This window comes from Giraffa tippelskirchi, chromosome 8, assembly GCF_054371585.1.
Source record: "Giraffa tippelskirchi isolate mGirTip1 chromosome 8, T2T-mGirTip1v1.2.pri, whole genome shotgun sequence".
Classification (NCBI taxonomy): domain Eukaryota; kingdom Metazoa; phylum Chordata; class Mammalia; order Artiodactyla; family Giraffidae; genus Giraffa; species Giraffa tippelskirchi.
In genome coordinates this window covers 124,306,453-124,325,394 of record NC_137282.1, presented here as the reverse complement: position 1 = coordinate 124,325,394, position 18,942 = coordinate 124,306,453, and the positions used below count along the sequence as shown (strand labels likewise).

Genomic DNA, 18,942 nt, shown 5'->3' with positions numbered 1-18,942 from the left:
CCCGTCCCTGCACGATGTATACATGCATGCACATGCATAACAGCCACCTACACAGACCCGTAACACAAGCATTGTGCACACACCCACACATGTACACACCCTGTACACTCACAATTGCACTCACTCACACACACAGCAGGGGCTTGCACTCCCACCTCTCCAACCTCTCTAATCTTCCCATTACCCACAGAATCTCCCCCTGGCCTCCAAGCCCCCAAACCGCTAACCTTCCCCTCGGCCTTTCTTCCCTGTCACACCCCGCTGGCAGCTCTCAAGGGGAGCCCCGGAGGAAGGCTGCCAAAGCAGGTGGAAGAACAGAGCTGGAGAGAGAGCAGAGAAATGGGGCGGAGGGCAAAACTCTGGGCTGGGAACGGGCACCTCTACCAGCAGGTCCTGCTGTGCCAGGCCTCACTGGGAGCCGGCCTCTAGGATGGCCTCTCCTGAGCCAGCCAAGCCCGATCCTACATGGCCTACACAAGCCCCAAGCCTGGCCACCGCTCTCCTCTCAGCGATCACTTCACAGAAGGCCTGACTCTCTCTTGCCCCCACGCGGCCTCCCCACTTCCAGGCCCCTTCTCCACCAGCTCCAGCCAGTTCCCCACCTCCTCTCTCCCCTCTTCTCAACCTGACTCCACTAAGTCCCACCTGCCCAACCCCTCTTCAGCCATTCCCTCTCCCTGGCTCTCTCCTCACCAAGCCTCTCTTAGTCCTCCTCTCCCCCAACTCTCCGCTTTTCCTCTTTACCCCACTCTTTCCCTTTTCAGCTTTCCTGTCCCCACTCCCTAACAGAGCAGGGGCTCACACCTGCTAGCCCAAAGGTGTCTCATACATGGTAAGATTCCAAAGCACACACTCACACACACTTACTCTCTCCCCCTACTTGCATACCACCCACATCCAGACACGCCCTGGACACCCATGCTGGGACTGACACAGATACCCAGGCCAATGATGGAACGCACATGCAAAGACACACACCTGCCACCAGGGACACAGAAATCCTTCTCATGCAGCCACACATCCCCACACACAGGAGACTGACAGAAGGTGAGCCCCAGCCAGGGACGCGCATTCTCAGGGTCAGAGGTGACAGGGCTGCCCCCCAAGCCGCGGCCAGCCCAGCAGAGCCCTAGGGTAGGCAGCAAGCAAAGGCAGGCGAGGGCAGGACAGGCTTGCAAAAGGCTGGCTGCACATGTGTACGCGAGGAACGGGGCCCCGTGTGCACATGGCACTAACACACAGGGCATACGAGCCTGGACACCGACACACACGCGGACAGTAGGGCTGCCGCCTCCACCGAGGGGCTCCAAGCCCACCCTACACCAGCCGCCCCCGCGCATTCCAGACACTGGCCCCAAGAAGCCAGTCTCCGACCCCCCACCTCCGCTGCCCCCCGCCAGTTACCATAACTCCCCCCACTCGGAAGATGCAGCGAGAACATGCGGAGGGAGCAGCTGCCGCCGCCGCCGCCGCCGCGGCCTCCCCACCCCCTCCCCGCGCCCACGCACACGCGCGCCCCCACGAGCGCGGCGCCCCCACGAGCGCGGCGCCCCCCCACGCGCTCCTCTTCCGCCCGGCCCCGCCCTTACCTCGCACCGCCCCCCCGGGGGGGTCGGGGGTGTCCCCAGCGGGGGAGGGGCGGGTGCGGCGGGAGAGGAGGCGGCGCGGCCCGGCTCGCGCCGCCCGGCGCGGTGGCGGGGCCCGGGACGGCCGGGACGGCCGCGCGGTGACGGCCGCGGGGACGGCTCCCTCCGCCGCCGCTCCCGCCGCTGCCGCCGTTGCCCGGGCCCCGCCGCCGTTGCTAGGCGACCGCTGCTGCCGTGGCCGCCTCTGTCACGAGCCCCGTCGCCCGGAGACAGCGCGAGAGAGATGCGGGAGGGGGGCGAAGGGACCCCCCAAACCAACCGGGCCTCCCACCATCCCCTCCTGAGCTGGACCCCCCATCGAAACCACGGAGGATATATGAGGGGCGGCGGCTCCACCCATGAGAGGAGGAGCCCTGAATGCCGATGCCCCTTGAAGGTCCGGCGACCTCTCCTGGGCTCGAGTCCACAGCCTCTACACAGACCTTCTCAGACCCAGGCCCCCAGGGTCCCAAAACTTCTAGGTTCCTTGCACGTTCTTCATTCCCTTTACACATTCCACGTCCCCCTGAGAACCCCAAACGTTCACCAGCCATCAACTCTTTCACTAAACACTACCCCCCAAATATATATACCCCTGGACCCCCTCCCAGCCCCTACTGAACTTCCAACACAAACACCTCCACACACCATCCCCAATTCCAAACATACATGAGTGCCCTTCTCCCTAACACACAGGAGACCCACACCAGAGACCCCAGACCCTGAGGAGCGACAGTAAGAAGATAGAAGGGGAGTATGTGGGCAGAGACGCCCACCACCAGATATATAATAAACATGCTCCATCAGCGTGTGACCATTCTGGCCTGGACACACAGGTATGCACACATGGACACAAACCTTTCCCAGGCATGGACATGACTGACTCTCTCTCTCTCTCTCTCTCTCTCTCTCTCACACACACACACACACACACAGATGTGACAGACATCACACACATTCTCTATACACATTCCACCACCACCAGCAGCACCACCTGGCTTTGCCTCAGAGAAATGTGCTACCCACACGCCCCCATGGTCAGAAGTTTCCATGACAATGACACACACCCCTGGCCGGCGATCCACCCAGGGTCCCGGAGTTGGCCCCCAAGAGCAGTAAGGCCTGAGCCTATCAGAGAGGGCTGAAGGGAGCCAAGGGATGGAGACAGGACACTGGTTCTAAGGAAGAGAAACTGGAAGCCTGGCTCCCTGAGGGGAGGGGGGGTGTTGGTAGAATAAAGGGGTCACCAGGGGTTGAGGGGATGAAGGACCTGGCCCCTTGGTCCTGGAAGGGGGACACAGTGGTAGGGGGCAGTGACAAGGGGGTTTCTGGGGGCTGAGGGCGTCTCTCTGCACCTTGGCTGCAGATCTCTGTTCTCTGCCTTCATCTCCCCTCACTGTTCCCATGGAAACCTTTTAAGCGAACTTCTCAGGAAGACAAAAATCTTTTTTTAAATGACTAAAGAGGGGGGTGGAGGGGGGGGCAGAAAGAGGGAGGGAGGGGAAGAGACAGATGGAGAGAGGGAGAGTTGGAGAGACAGACTGAGCACATAGCTCCACAGACAGACAGAAGATGAGATGGGGGTCTGACGGAGTTCCACCGAGAGCAGAGGGGAGAGGCAGACGAATCAAGAGCGACAGAGAAAATAAGAGAAATCGGGGAGGAAAGAGGAACAGGGTGACAGAATTGCAGAAAATAAAAACAGTTGATGAGAAAAGGAAAAGGGGGCAAGAGGGAGGGTCCACAGGCCAGAAGGTCTGGGAGAAAAATCAGGAGCTTGGGGGGTGGGGCAGAGGTCTGGGGGCAGGGCAGGAACTAGGTCGTTCTCTCCAAGATCCCAGACCCAGGCCGGGGAGGGGCAGTGGCAGCCACACTCGGACAGGAAGCGAAAGATCTAAGGAGACTATTTTTACAAGCACCGGGGAAACAGTCAAACTTCGCTGCTGGAGAGGAAAAAGAGAGCGAAACAGTGAGGACCGCTGAGGCCTCTCATCCACAGCCTGCGTCCCGCTCAGACCCCAGACGAGGGTACCGGCTCAGCCGGGGCTCCCTCTCGGGGTGCGAGACTTCGTCTCCGCCCCCTCCAGGCCCTGGACGGTTCCCTTGCCCCGGACTCCCCCTCCCCTGCAACCAGGTCCCCCGCAGCCCCCCTCCTCGCGCCTGTCGGGGCACGAGAGCCTGCTCGAGCCTGCTCGGCCGCCGTACCATGCTCGCCGTGGGGCCGCCCCTCCACCGGCACGGAGACTGTGCGTCTCAGCAGTTTGTTGCGACTGGACTCGCTCCTCCGGTCCCGGATCAGAAGGGGGTGTATCTAGGGGATGCGGTGGAGGGGGGGCGTCAGACCTCACGGGCCCAGGCCGTCCCTCTTCTTTCTCTTCCCCACCAGCCTGACCACCTGCCCCCGACCCTCCGTACTCTTTTTAAGTGTCTCAGGGTGAGTGGATTTCTCATTGCCTTTTCTCTCCGAGTCTGCTCCCTCATCCCCTCCCATCCCACCCTCCTCTTTTCTTCCACTATTTCTTTTGAAACACCCTCCAGGGAATCCCCATAACCACTCTGGTCTTTGCTGCTCCCCACTTTCCCCTTGACCTTCAGTTCCTCCATTCTCCCTGTTTTCCTCCCAACCTCCCACCACCCTCACCCCCTTCCCTCCCCCCGTGGCTGTCACGGGGGTAGCAGAAGCTGCATTTATAATCAGGATCCACAGCTTGTCTCCCTCCCACGGCCAGGCTTGCGGCCAGAATGGGACCCAACCTCCCCACCCCCTAGAGGGCCTGGTCACCTCCCCCCTACCTTTCATCTCCTTCCATGGCCCCCTACTTCAGCCTAGCTCACCTCCCTTTAGCCATTATCTCTCCCTAAGCCTCATTCCCAGTTCTCCCTCGCCACCTCCTTCCTAACCTTCCACTCTCCACCCCGTCCAATCTCCACCCCTTCACGAACCACCCACCCCACTAGTCCCAGCCTGGGCTCCATAACCCAGCCAATTCTAGTTCCCTGTGGCCCTGCACACTGCCATTCCAGGACCCCCTCAACACCCTTCCTCCTTCAGTTTCTAGCCACCGGTCCTGGACCTGTCTGTCCCCATCTCTTTCATTCCTTCCTTCTCCCACTGTCCAACCTCTTCATTCTCACACAGTCTCCAGTATCCCCCATTCATCCTACAGCTCCCAAACGCTTGGCCACGAAGAGTGACCATTCAAATTGGCCCCCAGTGCCTAAAACTTGGACTCCCCAAACCACCTTTCCCTTAGTCAGCATGGCCTCCCTGGATGAAGCTTCAACTTGACTCTGTGCCTGGGAAGCTCTCTACCCAGGCATCTCTCCACACTCACTTGCCCCCCAGATTCCTTGAAACTCTGGTTAACCTCAACTCCAGTTCTAACCCTGCCTCACTACACCCTTCCCGACAGCTTTTGGGACATATCTCTCACCACCTCTCTGGTCTCTAAAGCTTACCTAAATCACCCCCCACCACCTGAATCACACCTCTGGGGATCCATTCTTCATAGTCACATCTTCTGTTTCCCCCAATGGATGCTCTACTGCTGACCTGGCTCCAAAATCAGAACCCACACTCCTCTGGGTCTCTAATCACACTGCCTGGCTGCCACCTCCCACAAGGATGCTCTGTTCATTTCACATCTTCCACTTTGGCTGGTCCTTGCCTCTATCCCACTCTGACTCCTTTAGACAACTTCCCATATTCCCAGTTCCTCTCACCCCCCTAGGTGTCTTTTCCCTCATATTCCTTCCCTGTGTCCCTGGCAAAAGCCCTCTCAGCATCTCTCTAAACCCTGATCTCAGGCTTCCCTGTCTTCACCACCATCCAGGCCCAGACCTACTGCTCCCTGTCATCTCTCCTCGTACCCTGCAGCTCCTTCCCAGTTCCCTCAGAGACCCCACTCTGAGTCCATGCACTCTGCCTCATGCCAGGGAAAGGATGGGGAGTGGTCAGTGATGAGGCTTGCTCAGTATGGGGAGAGGAGAGGGAGATGTTCCCTCCAAAGTGATCCCCGTGTCTTCACCCTCCTCCAAGCCCTTTTGTTTCCCTTTCCTAGCCTAACCTATTCCACAATAGGAGCAGGGTGAAAACAGAAGGCTCCCCCAAATCTTTAGAACCACTGCTCCTCCCCATCACTGCACATGGCCCTCAAAGACCCCCCCGGCCAAGGGGAGAGAACCCCTGCCCCTCTGACATCTCAATCCAAGTCTCAAGGCCACCCTCCTCCCATCACTTGCCAGTGTCTTTCCCTTTGCCACCTCTGTGTCTCGTGTCCCTTTGCAAATGAGGATTCTCCCATCCTTCTCTGCACATTTTCCCATGCTACCCAGAGGTCTCTTTCCAGCCTCCCCACCCCGCTCACCTCATCCTCATCCAGCATGAGAAGCTGGTTCCCCGAGATGATGCAGAACCGAGGGTTCCAACCAGGACGGTCATACGGGGAGTGAACATATTGGGTTCGGTGCATAGGGGGTCCCCGTACATCTAGGGGGCAGAGATACACAGAAGCTGTAAGGGAAGCTCTATGCATTCAGGGGATAGAAAAAGAGTCCATAAAGGGGAACAAGGCCCCCCCCCCGCCTTGAGGAGATCATAGATGGGGGTGAGGCCCCTGGAAACTTTAGAGGAACAGAAGATAAGCTTCTCTGTCTGGGGCGGTGGGAGGTGAGGGGCTCAGTAGACTTGGCAGAAGAAATACAGAGGAGTGGTTCAGAGGGAAATGATATCCTGACAGAGAGAGTACAAGTTTGGAGGCAGAGAAAGGGGAAGGAGCTCTCCAGCCACTTCTGAAAAATCAAAAGGCTGAGGGTCCAGCAAAACTGGCAGAAGAAAAATACAGGGATGTTGGTGGCAAGTGTCTGGGAAGAGGGAGGGCAACCAGATAGCTGCAGAAGACAAGGATTTGGAAGGTGGCCCCACCCATCTGCAAGAGAGAAAGAGGAAGCCTACAGAGCTGTGCGAAGAAGGATGGGGATGTAGGAACATTTGGGTCATGAGACCAAGAGCTAAATGTCTAGAAAAGAGAGGGAGTGAGGCACTTACTTGTTGCCAGGGTCAGAATCCCGAGAGGGCCTCCTCTCCTGCCTCTCCTCTTTCCTTCACTCCCTCCTCAGCCTAACCCTGCTTATCCTTCGGGGAAAGAGCTGGTTCTGCTGATGGTAGAGGAAGGATGGGTCTTGTTGGTATCTGGCTGTGGAGGGGCTGGGGATTGAGGAAGCAGGAAATATGCCCTTGTTTGCATGAATACTGAGTTGATCTCTTCCTCCAGGCCCAGAGGTCCAAGATTCGATACTGTCCCCTTACCCCACCTCCCTAGTCTGCATGGATATGATGGAAGCCAACTCCTCAAGTAGGCACCTCCCCAAGGCACCGTGAGAAGCCTGAGGAAGGAAGAGGGGAGGGAAGAGTGAAAGATCCAGGCCTGTGACATAGAGGCTGGGGATGGGGACAAAACTTCCAAAAGAGAACAGCAGACTAAGGGTCGCCTCTCCCCTGACTTTGCTGTTCTTCACTCCCCTGTGCGTGCAAAGTGCCTCCTTTAAACCCCAGTGCTACACGCCATCACAGGGACATAGTAGGCAGGCCCTACAGAAGTCAGAGAGAAATCAAATTGATTACATCAACGTGATAGAAAATAAGCTTAAGGAATGAGGCTGACAGTTCAGACGAAAAAAGATCAAATCCCGTTATCTTTCCAGGATAATTAATTATGGGAATATTGCAGGAAAAGAACTGGCCAGTGAACTTCATTCCAACTAAAAGCTATGAGTAGCAAAGTGTTGAAAAATCTAGCCCCTTTCTGTCTGTAAACTTGGTTCAAATTGACCCAATCTGCAGGTCAGAGTCAGAGGTGAACTCCCTGAACACAGGTATCTAAAAACCCCAATACTCTTGAAACTGTGTCAGTGCCACCTCAGAGACATACCCTTTAGATAAAGAGATCACCAACACCTAGGCTCTGCGACTGCAGATACTGCAGGAAACATGCCCACCGCAGTCAGACCCTGAGGACTCCCAGAGGGGACATCTGTTGATTCACATCATCATTATAGGAGGGACCGGGTCAGGCAGCAGCCACAGGGAAGACGGTTAGACTTCAGGGGACACCCTCCTCCTGGGAGTGGGGAAGGACACGGGGAACTTCACTCTGGAAATACACACATACACAAACATTGCCTGGACTTCGGATGATTCTGGGAGGCGGATGCAAGAGACAAAGGGACACAGTTAAGAAAGGGGAAAGATTTACTAGGATGAACAATTCCATGGGGCTCAGATGGGGATCTCTTGTAGGTCCTGTTCCAACTGTCAAAACTAGTGTCTTTGCTCCCCAAATCTCCAACGGCCCAGGAAGGAGAGGAGACGAGAAGAGGAATGGGTGTAAGAGATGGGGTCTTAGGGGAAAGTAAGTAGGCACAGACTTGTGGTGATAAGATAGGGAATGGGGTGGGGAAGAAGGGATGGGGTGGAGAAGAAACAACAGGAATGGATCTAAGTGAGTAAGAGTCAGAGATGATGGTAAATCTTTAGGGACAAGGGAATACACCAGAAGGGCCCAAAGGAAATGAGGGGGACATAATAGGGACACTAGGACAAGGGGGTCAAGGAGGGGGTGAAGAGGTGGTAGAGATATAAAGGACTACCAGGCAGAAGAGAGGGAGAGAGAGAAGGGACACCAGAGAAGGGACTGATACAGGGGAAGGACAAAAGGGGGACTCATATAAGGAACGGACACCATATGTGGGGAAAGATATAGGTGATGGACACCGGAGGAGGGAGGGGGAATGGAAATAAGGACTGGAGGTGGGGGAGGGGTGAAAGTGGTGAAGTGAAGGAAGTGGGTAAGACCCCAGGGATTACATTTCAATGCTCAAGGGCCTTAATGAGGGCCTGAGTCTGGGGCAGGGTCTTAATCTGCCCCCTACTCCCAGCACTCAGTTTTACTTGTATTGCCCCCCTCCCCCCAATAAACACATACCTAATTTGGCCCTCCCCCTGCCCTGGTCTCTCCTCCCCCAAACCCATTCCCCATTCTCTCTCCTCTCTTCCCTCCATCTGGACCCTCCATTCCTCCCTCGCCCCCCCCCACTGCCTCCCTCTCTCTCCATCTGGCCCCTTCTCCTCTCCCTCCATCTCCTGTCTTTTTCTACCCCCTACCATACTCTGAGACCCCACCATAGCCTACCCCTCATCTTCTTGGCTGCTTTTCTCACCCCTATGTTTTAGCCCCTCTCCTAAGACTCTGTCCTTCTATTTCCTTGATATTTTCCTCATCTCTCAGCTCCCACCTCCAAATTATTTCTGCAGCTTTTTCTCCAACCCTACCCTTCTATCTTCCCACCTTCCCTGGCGATCTCTTTCCCCTTCATCGTTTTCCCCTCAGCCCCCTTCAAGGCCTGTTTCTTGGCCCCTCCGGTCCCTATTTACCCCTATCCTCCAATCCCTCCTTCCCCATTGCTCCCATCCCTGCCTTCCGAGTCCTCCTCTCTGCTTCCATTTCAGCTGCTCCCCTCCCTGGCCCCAGCTCTGCCCAGCCCCCCCATCCCGCCCCTCCCCCCTTCTCCCCCCGAACTGGTCCTCCCCCTCCCCTCACCACCGTACCTCTGAAGGGGGCATAGGACATCGCGGGGATGCTCCCCCGATGGATGGAGGCGCGAGACCTGCTCATCAGGCCTGGGGGGGAGGGGGCGGGGGGGCCGGGGGAGAAAGAGAAGAGAGAAAGAGGGGGAGAGAGAGGGGGAGAAGGAGGAGGAGGTGGAGGAGGAGGAGGAGAGAGGAGGAGAGAGGAGCGGAGAGAGGCAGAGAGGAGGAGAGAGAGGAGGAGGAGGAGAAGAGGAGCCAACGGCAGCAGCGGCAGCCGGGAGGGGGAGAGAGAGAGAGAGAGAGAGAGAGAGAGAGAGAGGGGGGCGGGGGAGCGAGCGAGAAGAGAGCAGGAGGAGGAGGAGAGAGAGTCCCTGCAGCCCCCACCCCTACTGAGAACGAGGGAGGGAGAGACCCCGACTCAAAAACTCTCCCCAGAGAAAGAGAGCAGTGCTAAAGATGCAGACCCCAGACCCTGATATCGGGAGGCTCCAGACCCACAAAGATACCTTGCCACCCAGGGGTGGGGGGTGGGGGTGGCGCAGGGGATAATCTGAGGCACAAACCCTAAGTCTAGAGGAAAAGAGGCCCTAATCTCAGAAAACAGACCCCAGACCACCCGACCAAGAATGGCCAAAGGTCAAAATCTGAGCATTCAGTCTCAAAAAGGTTCTTCATAGCCACAGAAATCTTAAGACACCAGACTTAAACAGTGATTTCAGGAACTGAGATCTAAGACCTAGACTCAAAGGAGAAGATGAGACCAGGTTCAGAAAGAATCCAGACCTGAAATTAGGTCTTTGAGAACTCAGACCCACTGAGAGATATCAGAGACCCCAGACTTAGATCTCAGAGAAAAGAAACTGCAGACTCAGAGGCTGATAACTCAAAGACACAGAAACTCCAGACCTTGGTTGGGGGAGTGGGGGGCAGAAGAGACACTCTGCTAGCCCAGAGATGAACTCAGAGACCCCAAACACATAAAAAAGAATTTTTAATACCTCAGAGAGAGGGTGATTGCAGACCCAGAAACCTCACCCCGCAGAGAAAAAACAAGGACACTCAGTCCTAAAAAAGATACTAATACCAAAAGACCCCAGAGAGATCCCTCAGAGACAAACTCCAAAGACAGAGATCTCAGGGAGACCTCCAACCCCAGAGTGGTAGGTATGAGAGAACTCAGCCTGGGAAATGCCCAGTTATACCCACCCAGCAGACCAGAGACCCCAGACCCAGGAAGGAGGGGGAATACTGGGTAGGAAAAGTGGCAAGAGTCTTTTTCTCCCTGCCTCCTCCCACCTATTTCTCCTCTCATTGGCCCCTCCATTTTTGGGTCACAGGATGTGCTTGGGCCCCAGGGAGGTTATGTAGGGCAGGTCCTGGCTCCTAGGGGGATGGGTTAAGGGAAGGAGACCCAAGGCTGAGAGGTAGACCAGACCCAGAGAGTGAAATAGGAAGGGGGTAAGGGACAAAAAGACCATCACTACTTCCTGGTGTCTTCTTCATACCCCCAACCTGCAACCCTCCTCTCCCCCACCACCTCCATCGATTCACAAGTCTGTCTGCAGTTTTGGGGCTTCAGTTAAGAAGGCTGAGGCGCCCCATTTTAATCACTGTCTATCCCACTTACAGGGTCTTACTCCGTTCTTTTAAAATGCATCTTTCCACCTAGCCGTGGTCTTGCCATGTCCTGCCTGCCTAATCACTTCCCCCTATAACCAGAGACAGTTGGTTTCTCAGACTATACTTGTGCATTCCCCAACTCAAGAATCTGTCAGTCCTAACCAAAATGGAAGGGAGCGCTCTGTTCACCCACTCTGAGGTTCAATCTCCTAAGACCCTGTCACTCCTTGAGGCCTTAGGAAGAGTATAAGGGTTGTTACTAGGCACATTCCGGGGTTTAAGGATGAATCCCCACTCCACAACCTGACGCATCGACTCTGCGGGGTCTCCAGCCCCCCTTTCCCAGCGCCAGGGCTCTCATCATGTGGCCTGCGGGGCTGGCCCGCAATTGGTCTCTTCGCGTAGTTCATTGAGGTACCGCTGCCGGAGGAGACCCGCCCCCTCACGTGACAGAGGAATGCCGCTGCGGCTCTCCTCAGCCTGCAATTGGACGTTTCCGGTTTACACGGAAACGGGCGCTCCATTTCCGTGCACGTCTGCAGATCCGGGTGTTGATTGGTTGGATCCTTCTTCGCCGCTCCCGGCCCCGGAGGCGGGACAAACCGGGCCACGTGGGGGTAAGGATTGGCTGGCTCTGGAGGTTAGGGTAGCCAGGCTTCTACTGTCACGTGGTCTGCGCTGTTTTCTTATCACGTGGCTGCTGCCCAGGTAAGAAGAGGCCGCTCTTCCTGGCTTTGGGGTTCTTTCTCCGCGTAACGTGTGGTCTCTGATATTCAACCCTCCTCTACCAGCATAGGCTGCATGAGGCGGGGGCGGGCTCCGACATTCCTGCTCGGCGGAGGGGTGAGTGACCGGCCCCGCCCCTTCCGGTCCTCGAAGCTTCGACCATGACTCGTACCCCAAAACCCAGAGGTTGGCCTCCGAGGAGAGAGTGAAAACCGAGTCTTTGCCTTAAATTTTCCAAGCTTCTCTTGGTTTCAGGAATGTTTTCCTTCGGGATGCAGAAGAGGGAGAGCCTGTGTGTTTATCCAAGCGAAGGGTTCCCGGGGTGTAATTTCTTGGGGTATTTATGAGACACCGAATTCACCCCCTACTCTCAGGCCGCTCTGCTCCTGTCGCTTTTTTGGATGCCGACACTGCTGCCTGTAGCCTCCCGCCTTCTGTTGCTACCCCGAGCCCTGCTGTCCATGGCTTCAGGAAGTCCCCCGGCCCAGCCCTCGTCGGCCTCGGGCTCCGCCTATGTCCCCGGCTCGGTCTCTGCGGCCTTTGTCACCTGCCCCAACGAGAAGGTCGCCAAGGAGATCGCCAGGTGGGGACTTAACTGTGAAGCAAGGAAAGGTGCTTATGAAGGGAGAGTTGGGGGAGCGCTTCCCGCTGCTTCCTGTCCCTGGGCTGCCAGTGCAAAAATCCGGGTCATGGGACCTTTAAACGGGGCTCTCTTTTCACCTTCAGGGCTGTGGTGGTGAAGCGCCTAGCAGCCTGCGTCAACCTCGTCCCTCAGATTACATCCATGTGAGTCAATTAGGGGTTGGGGGGTTACCCTAACTCAAAGGGCTGACTGGCAGTCTTTTACCTTGAGGGAAATCTTTGCTCCCACAACGCTCTCTCCCTGACCTTTTCAGCTATGAGTGGAAAGGAAAGATTGAGGAGGACAGTGAAGTGCTGATGGTGAGAAATGTTTCCTACCCAACAGAAACTTAATTCCCTGACCATTTACTTTGACTACTATCCCTCATCCGAGATCCTGAAATCAACTTCACCCCTTGATTCAGCCATGTTTGTTTTCACCCCTCAGATGATCAAAACCCAAAGTTCCTTGGTTCCAGCACTGACGGATTTTGTTCGGTGAGAATTTTGACATGGGTAGAGGTGAGGGTGTATCCTGTGGGGTGAGCCTTCCTGGGCAGTCTGAGGGGATGGACTCCTTTCGGTAAGTCTTTGATCCCCCATCGTTTCCACAGGTCTGTGCACCCTTATGAAGTGGCTGAGGTGATTGCACTGCCTGTGGAGCAGGGGAACTCTCCGTACCTGCAGTGGGTGCGCCAGGTTACAGAGTCGGTTCCTGACTCCAGCGCAGCCCCACTGTGATGAACCTTTGTTCTTGGCAGGGTTCCCCTCATAAATTTCAATGTTCCTACCTTGTGATGACTGGACTCTTAATAAATCCCATTTTTAGTTCTTTCTCCATTTTTCTTTCTCCTTGTCAAAAAGTGAATTTGGTTGGGAAGACCAGAAGTGCTTCTAGTCCCTTTCTTCTCATTTTTTGGAATGACTCAGGGCTGATAAGTTTGTTTATTTATCTTTATTTCAATGATACACAGCCCAGGATCTGTTCTCCTCCCCTCCTCAGTTTCCTTCCCCAGGGGTTAAATAATTTTAAAAAATATTTAAAAAGCTGTAACAAAATGACATCAAAGGAAACGAGGGAATGGTTGGGGGGAAGGGTCAGGAACCGTGAAGGGAGTAGAGGAGAGCAAGCCTCTTCCCCAACCCCCAACCTGGATTTTGTGAAGGGAGTACAGGAGAGCAAGCCTCTTCCCCAACCCCCAACCTGGATTCCAGCCTGGACAGGAGGAGGAAGTACCCCCCTAGTGCCCCAGGTACATCCCAGCTGTAGGTGAGGTCAGAGGTCAGGGTATGAAAGTGCCGGTGTGTGTCAATGGGCAGTTGGGCAGAGGCAGGCTGTTCAGAAGATGCCCCCACCTCCCCACTCAACCAGGTACTGCACAGAGCCATCGGGCCGCACTCTCCGAGCAAGGACCCGGACGGGATCCCCACGGGACAGGTAGCCGACACCACCTCGGACTCCACCCCCAGCCCCAGGAGACAAACTACGGCACAGGGGAGAAGGGGGTGCTGAGCGTCTGGGAACACCTGGGGAGGGGGCTGGGACTGAGGAAGATGAGGCAGTCATTGAGTGGGGGGCACTTTTAGGGAGGTCTGTGGGGAAACCAATGTGAAGTTCCAGGGGTGACCTAGGGAGAGAAAGCAACTGTCAATCCAGATGGAGATAAAGACTGACCAGAAATGGAAGCCGTGTGGGGATCAGAGGAACAATAACAAAAAAAATGTTTTAAGAGACCAAGGAAGTTAAGACTATAGAAGTATCACAGGTAAAGGAGTAGAATCTCACCTGTCTGGGGGTTCACCATCCCCAGAGGTCCCTGCGGTGCTGGCAGAGGGGTGGAAGGAAGCGAACATCCGGATGGGACTGCTGGGGTTGGGAAGGAAGAACGTCAGGACCCAAAGCAGGGGAACAGGACCTTCGCCCCCGCTGGGAAGGGCAGAGTGCAAACACTATCCTCAAGGAACCCGTCCCTAGAATACTGGGAGCAGACAATGGTTCTCAAAGCCTCTAGGTAAAGAAGTGGGCAGCCAAAGGGGAGAGGGAAAAGAATTTTGGGTGAGGAAATCCAGAAGATTGTAGGCAATTGGAAGAGAGGATCCAAGGGAGTATATATCTGGTTGGAGGAAGGAGGCGCACTGACCTGGGCAGGCAGCGGGCATCTGTGGGCCGGAAGTTGTAGCCGCTGCTGCCCTGGTAACTCTGGTTAGGGCTGGAGGGTGGTGGAGACGCTGAGGCCTAGAAGGAGCAAAGGACTGAGAGATCATCCTTGTTTCCTTCCCACACCACCATTTGCCCACGGGGTGCCCCTGCCCCTGTACCTGCAGTGCCCTTTGCAGACGAGCCCGCTCCCTCTGCTCCTGGGGCTCGGGCTGGTTGCGCACTGCTGAGGGTGGCCCCAGCTCCTCCATTTTCCCCTTCTGCCTCCTCCTCAGGGGCTCTGGCTCCGGCCTCCGGCGCTTCCCCAGGGGACGTGAGACCCCTCCCCCAGGGCCCTGCCCTGAAGGGAAGCTGTAAGAGGCCTCCTTATCCCCCCAGCCCCCTCCCGGACACCCCAAAGACCTCCCTGTTTCCAAACATACACCCTGAGAACTTCCCCATCCCCCCTGGACCAGTGACCTGGTGGGGGCTCCGTCTCCAGGAGGGGGCTCCACAGGGGGAGGGATCCGAGCATGGAGACCAAACAAGCATTTCCTCTTCTTAATCTCCCTCCCTGAAATGAAACTGGGATGAGGAGAGAAATGATACAGGGTCAGTGCTGGAGAAAAGGGACCCTCCTATGCTGTTAGTCCTTTTCAGGGGGGATCTTCCAGGTGGGCTGCAGCCCCTCCCCTCTCAGGGTGCATATCCATGTCTCCATCTCCTTCTGAGCCTCCCTCAGACTCACCGGTCCTTGTGGCTGTTGAGAGCAGAGAGGAGCTTGGAAGAACGTTCTCCCTTGGGGGTTTCCGAGAGCTGGGGGAGGGGATAGGAAATGGAGTCAGGAGAGCAGTGATTCCCTCCCCCATTTTTCCACATCTCCCTGGTCCACCCTGACCCCTAGAGGTTCACTACTCCTTACCTCTCCAAGGAGCAAACTGTCCCAATTCTCAGAGGTGAAGGGGAGGATCTCACGGTCAAAATCAAAGTATTTTTTCTTACAGCAAACACTGAGGTGGTAGAGGACAAGATGTGCCACATCCACCCTGGAGAAACACTGACTTGTCAGGGTGGTGGAAACATTACAAGAGCCGAGGGGCAGGAAGGGGTGTCCCCCAGGTAAAGTGAAAAACTGTAAAGTGAAAAACTGGGGGTGTGGAGAGAGGACTGATGCTGAGGTTGTGCCCCATATCCAGCTCACCAGCGAAGCTGTAGCCTCCGGACCTTCTCAGGGCCCCCCCGACACACACAGCACTCAAACTCATAGAACCTGGACGTACGCAAGAGAAAGAGAATACACCTTTTACAGGAAACTACACCTGCACGTGGGGGCGGGGGGGTGGGGTGGTGTTCCGAGCAAGGCTTCAGAGGTCAGGAAGACACCTGGTCTGGGATGAGAGGCAGAGCTCCTGGAGGGTCTGCCCAGGCTCACCTGTCCCCGTAAAGGAGGGGCTTGCTCAGACACTGGGTGCAGGCTTCGTGGAACCACTGCAGGCAGCTCCGGCACTGCAGCATCTTCAAGTTCCACCTGAAGGGAAACGCCCTCCTGAACTGCCCCAAACCCTGCTCACCACTCTCCTGCCCCCTTCAGCACTCCCGCCACCCTGCCATTCTCCTTTGTTCCCACCCCCACCACTTGTTCCCTAACCCCCGCCCCTCACTACTCACTCCCCAGGGCCACCACAGTAACAGTAGCTCTGCTGCCGGTTGCTCAGATGCCCAGCGTCCCAGTCCAACCCCTTCAGTCCATATGGCAGGGAGAGCTTCATGCCCAGCATGGCCCGGGCGTAGGGGCCCTTCTTCAGCGCACCCCCCCTCTGCAGGTGGAACAGACAGGTGGTCTCAGGGCTGGGGGAAGGAAGGGCTCCGGAGAGGCTGGGGGTGGGAGGTCACGGGGAGGGGCCCTTACCTTGGTGGCGATGGCAAAGACGCACTGTCGGCAGACCCAGGATGCGCCCTCTCCCTCTCCAGGGGCTGGGGCTCTTGGAACGTGACAGTCCTGGTGATAAGCTGAATAATGAGAATATTGACAGTAGACCACTTACTGCATTGCATACCTGTGTGCGCTAGGTATTGGGACAAGAGTCTTACCCCCATCTCATTTTGTTCTTGACCATGGTCCTGCTGGGGGTGGGCGTATTACCTTTATTTTAAAAGCAGGTGAGGCAGCTGTGGTCCTTATAAGTTTAGGGACTTGCCCAAGGTCAAATGGTTAGAAAAGGCCATACTGGGAACTACCCTCTGCCCGCATTCGGGGCTTCCCTGATAGCTCAGTTAGTAAAGAACACCTGCAATGCAGGAGACCCCTGCATTCGATTCCTAGATCAGGAAGATCCCCTGAAGAAGGGATAGGCTATGCACTCCAGTATTCTTGGGCTTCCCTTGTGGCTCAGCTGGTAAAGATTCTGCCTGCAATGCGGGAAACCTGGGTTTGATCCCTGGGTGGGGAAGATCCCCTGGAAAAGGGAAAGGCTATCCATTCCAGTATTCTGGCCTGGAGAATTCCATGGACTGTATGGTTCATGGAGTCGCAAAGAGTCAGACACAACTGAGGGGCTTTCACTCACTCACACCCTCTGCCCGCAGAACTCATCCATCCCGTCCCAAGGCCGCCTCTCCCTGTGCTGGAAGGCAGTGAGGTTACAGAGTTGTGGAGACTGGCCAGAGCAGTGGCTTGGGGACTCAGACCAGGACAGGCAGTATGAAGACCAGGGCTGGAGGGAAGGGTCAGAGGCACCTGGCAGACCCAGGGCAAGCCGGACCATTCAGGTGTCCTGCCCTCTCACCCACCATGGCGACACTTCTCACAGCTGACCAGCCGGTTCCCAGGGACCACAGTCTCAGAGCGACATACACAGCACAGGAGTTCCTCTCCAGGGAGGGCCGCTGTGAGAGAACAGTGTGTCAGAGGGCCTGTCCTCAAGCCTCTTTTCTGTCCCCTGTGTCAGAAACCCTTGTTTTTCATGGGATCCATACTCTCAGGCTTCTCACCAGGGCTAATGTCTTTCCATAGAACCAGAAACTGGGAATCATCCTCAAACTGAACCAGACACACCTCCCGAGCACTGTCCACCTGGAATGGGTGAGCACAGAAGATGGAACAGGAATCAGGACTAGATAAGGGGAGTGAGAAAAGGTAACAGGTCAGAGGTCTTACCTTTTTGATGGTCCCCAAATATAGCAGCCCATCTGTCCATCTGGCCAGCACATCTTGACCCTCCCAAAGTCGAGGCCGGGGGCCTGAGGTGGGAGCAGGGGAAGCTGGGTCCCAAAGTGGGGGGGCACCAGAGCGGCTCAGCCGGGGGGGCTGTGCCATTGCATCCTGGGGGGGCCTAGTTACAAGTGAGAAGGTAGGAGAAAGTTACGAATATTGAGGAACTAGCCCCCATTTTCTTTGCCTGTTTTTTTGTCAAAGACTTGAGCAGGTGTGCCCAGCCTCCATTTCCCTGAGACACCTGGGTAGGAAACCACTGGGCACCCCTTCCGGCCTTCTTGACTCCAGCTCTCCCAAAAGAGTCACCGGGGGCTCTTTTCTCCCTACCGGCCCCCGACCCCACACCAACCTAGTTCTCTAGTTTCCCAGGTTCCAGAGCTCCCCTGGGATGTTGTATCCCGGGCTTGAGATTTTAGCAGAAACGATGGTTGCAGAGGCAAAGGTTAGCACTCAGTTTCTACTGTCACCTTCTGCCGCTGTTTATAGAGGTATTATAATTGGGGTGCTGTTTCCAGAGGTGTGTTTCGGGAGCTTTTTCTGGAAATGTTTTCTAGAGTGGGAAAGGTTGCCTCCTGGGCCCCCGTGTCTCATTCAGAACAATCATCTTGGTGCTAGGTTATGTCAGGTCACCCTCAAATTCGGGGCTCCCTGCCCCCGGGTTAGATAACTTCCCTGAGTGCCCCGGGAGGGGGGCGTGTCCCAGTCCGGGTCTCCTCTCCCCATAACGGCGAGTCCGAGAGGGGACTTGAGTCGGCCCAGCCCGACCCGCCGCCCGGGCGGCGCGGTTCTCCCGCCCGCGCCCTGCGCGCCGACCCCCGGCTCCCTGCCCGCCCCCCCCCACGGGCGCCTCCCGCCGCCTCCTTACCAGTGACAGCTGGGGCCGCCAGGAGCCGGGTAGAGGCAGACGTGGGAGACTGAGGTGAAACCCCCGCGCGGGGAGGGCACGGCTGGGCGTCGGGGGGGCGTGCAGGCAGAGACCGGGGGTCCCCAGGCCCAGCCCCTCCGTCCCGGCGGCTCTGGGGCGTATGACGCAGCAGCCAAAGCAGCGGCAGCAGCAGGAGGAGGCGGCGGGGGGAAGGAGGGGAGGGGAGGGGAGGGACAAACCGGCTTGGGGGGAGGGTGGAGGGAGGGGAGGGCCGGGGGGAAGGAGGAGCCGGGGGGGCGGGCACCTCCTCACCCCACCTCCCTCACCTCCAGCGGGCCTGGAGGGCGTGGAGCGAGCGGGAGCGTCTCCGCGGATGGGGCGGGCGGGCTCTCGGACCCGGCGGGAGAGGGAATCCCCGCAGCCCCTTCCTCCGGAGGGAGGCCTACCCTCGGGGCAGGAGGGAATCCCCCGCTAGGCCGCCGGCCGGGCCCCCGCCCCGCGCCACATCCGTTAACTCCCCCCCGTCCCGCAGGGTCACTCCGGGCC

At 56.8% G+C, this 18,942-nt stretch overlaps 3 protein-coding genes across 31 annotated transcripts in view; 1 reads left to right on the top strand and 2 right to left on the bottom strand.

Moving 5' to 3' along the window:
- The window catches only part of SYNGAP1 (synaptic Ras GTPase activating protein 1), a 33,066-nt gene extending 20,912 nt beyond the window's left edge, over positions 1–12,154 (bottom strand). For 3 of the 10 annotated variants that reach the window (XR_014062050.1, XM_081519915.1, XM_081519916.1), the window contains exons 1-4: positions 11,101–12,154; positions 6,673–7,010; positions 5,993–6,114; positions 3,831–3,936 (exon numbers count right to left, since the gene is read on the bottom strand). Coding sequence is in view for 6 of the 10 variants with exons in the window: in XM_081519915.1 (XP_081376041.1) it covers positions 3,831–3,936; positions 5,993–6,097 (211 nt within the window). In the remaining 4 variants the exon portion in view is untranslated. Of the gene's footprint in view, positions 1–1,404; positions 1,491–3,830; positions 3,937–5,992; positions 6,115–6,672; positions 7,011–9,231; positions 9,299–11,100 lie in introns of those variants that run through there. The other 7 variants (XR_014062052.1, XR_014062051.1, XM_081519914.1 and 4 more) reach the window with 5 other exon arrangements.
- On the bottom strand, positions 10,774–18,905 carry PHF1 (PHD finger protein 1). Of its 14 annotated transcripts, none has more exons than XR_014062055.1 (15): positions 18,397–18,905; positions 17,475–17,649; positions 17,309–17,390; positions 17,108–17,203; positions 16,227–16,327; positions 15,986–16,134; positions 15,750–15,845; positions 15,519–15,587; positions 15,240–15,363; positions 15,066–15,133; positions 14,798–14,902; positions 14,500–14,678; positions 14,322–14,416; positions 13,967–14,047; positions 10,774–12,154 (listed from the first exon to the last, which is right to left on the bottom strand). XR_014062055.1 is itself a non-coding variant. In XM_081519967.1 (15 exons), the coding sequence occupies exons 2-15, from the start codon at positions 17,631–17,633 to the stop codon at positions 12,151–12,153; spliced, it is 1,419 nt and encodes a 472-aa protein (XP_081376093.1). In that variant the 5' UTR covers positions 17,634–17,649; positions 18,397–18,905; the 3' UTR covers positions 10,774–12,150. The 14 variants fall into 14 exon arrangements, 10 of the variants coding, with proteins under 10 accessions (XP_081376093.1, XP_081376094.1, XP_081376099.1 ...); XM_081519967.1 differs by having other exon boundaries at positions 14,500–14,689; XM_081519968.1 differs by having other exon boundaries at positions 13,967–14,044; positions 14,500–14,689.
- CUTA (cutA divalent cation tolerance homolog) lies at positions 11,416–13,020 on the top strand. Of its 7 annotated transcripts, none has more exons than XM_081519989.1 (7): positions 11,460–11,541; positions 11,630–11,676; positions 11,934–12,142; positions 12,286–12,345; positions 12,456–12,501; positions 12,629–12,678; positions 12,795–13,020. In XM_081519989.1, exons 2-7 carry the CDS (start codon positions 11,635–11,637, stop codon positions 12,919–12,921), a joined length of 534 nt encoding a protein of 177 aa, XP_081376115.1. In that variant the 5' UTR covers positions 11,460–11,541; positions 11,630–11,634; the 3' UTR covers positions 12,922–13,020. The 7 variants fall into 7 exon arrangements, with proteins under 7 accessions (XP_081376119.1, XP_081376115.1, XP_081376120.1 ...); XM_081519994.1 differs by having other exon boundaries at positions 11,630–11,745; XM_081519988.1 differs by having other exon boundaries at positions 11,625–11,676.
- Positions 18,906–18,942: the final 37 nt, after the last annotated feature.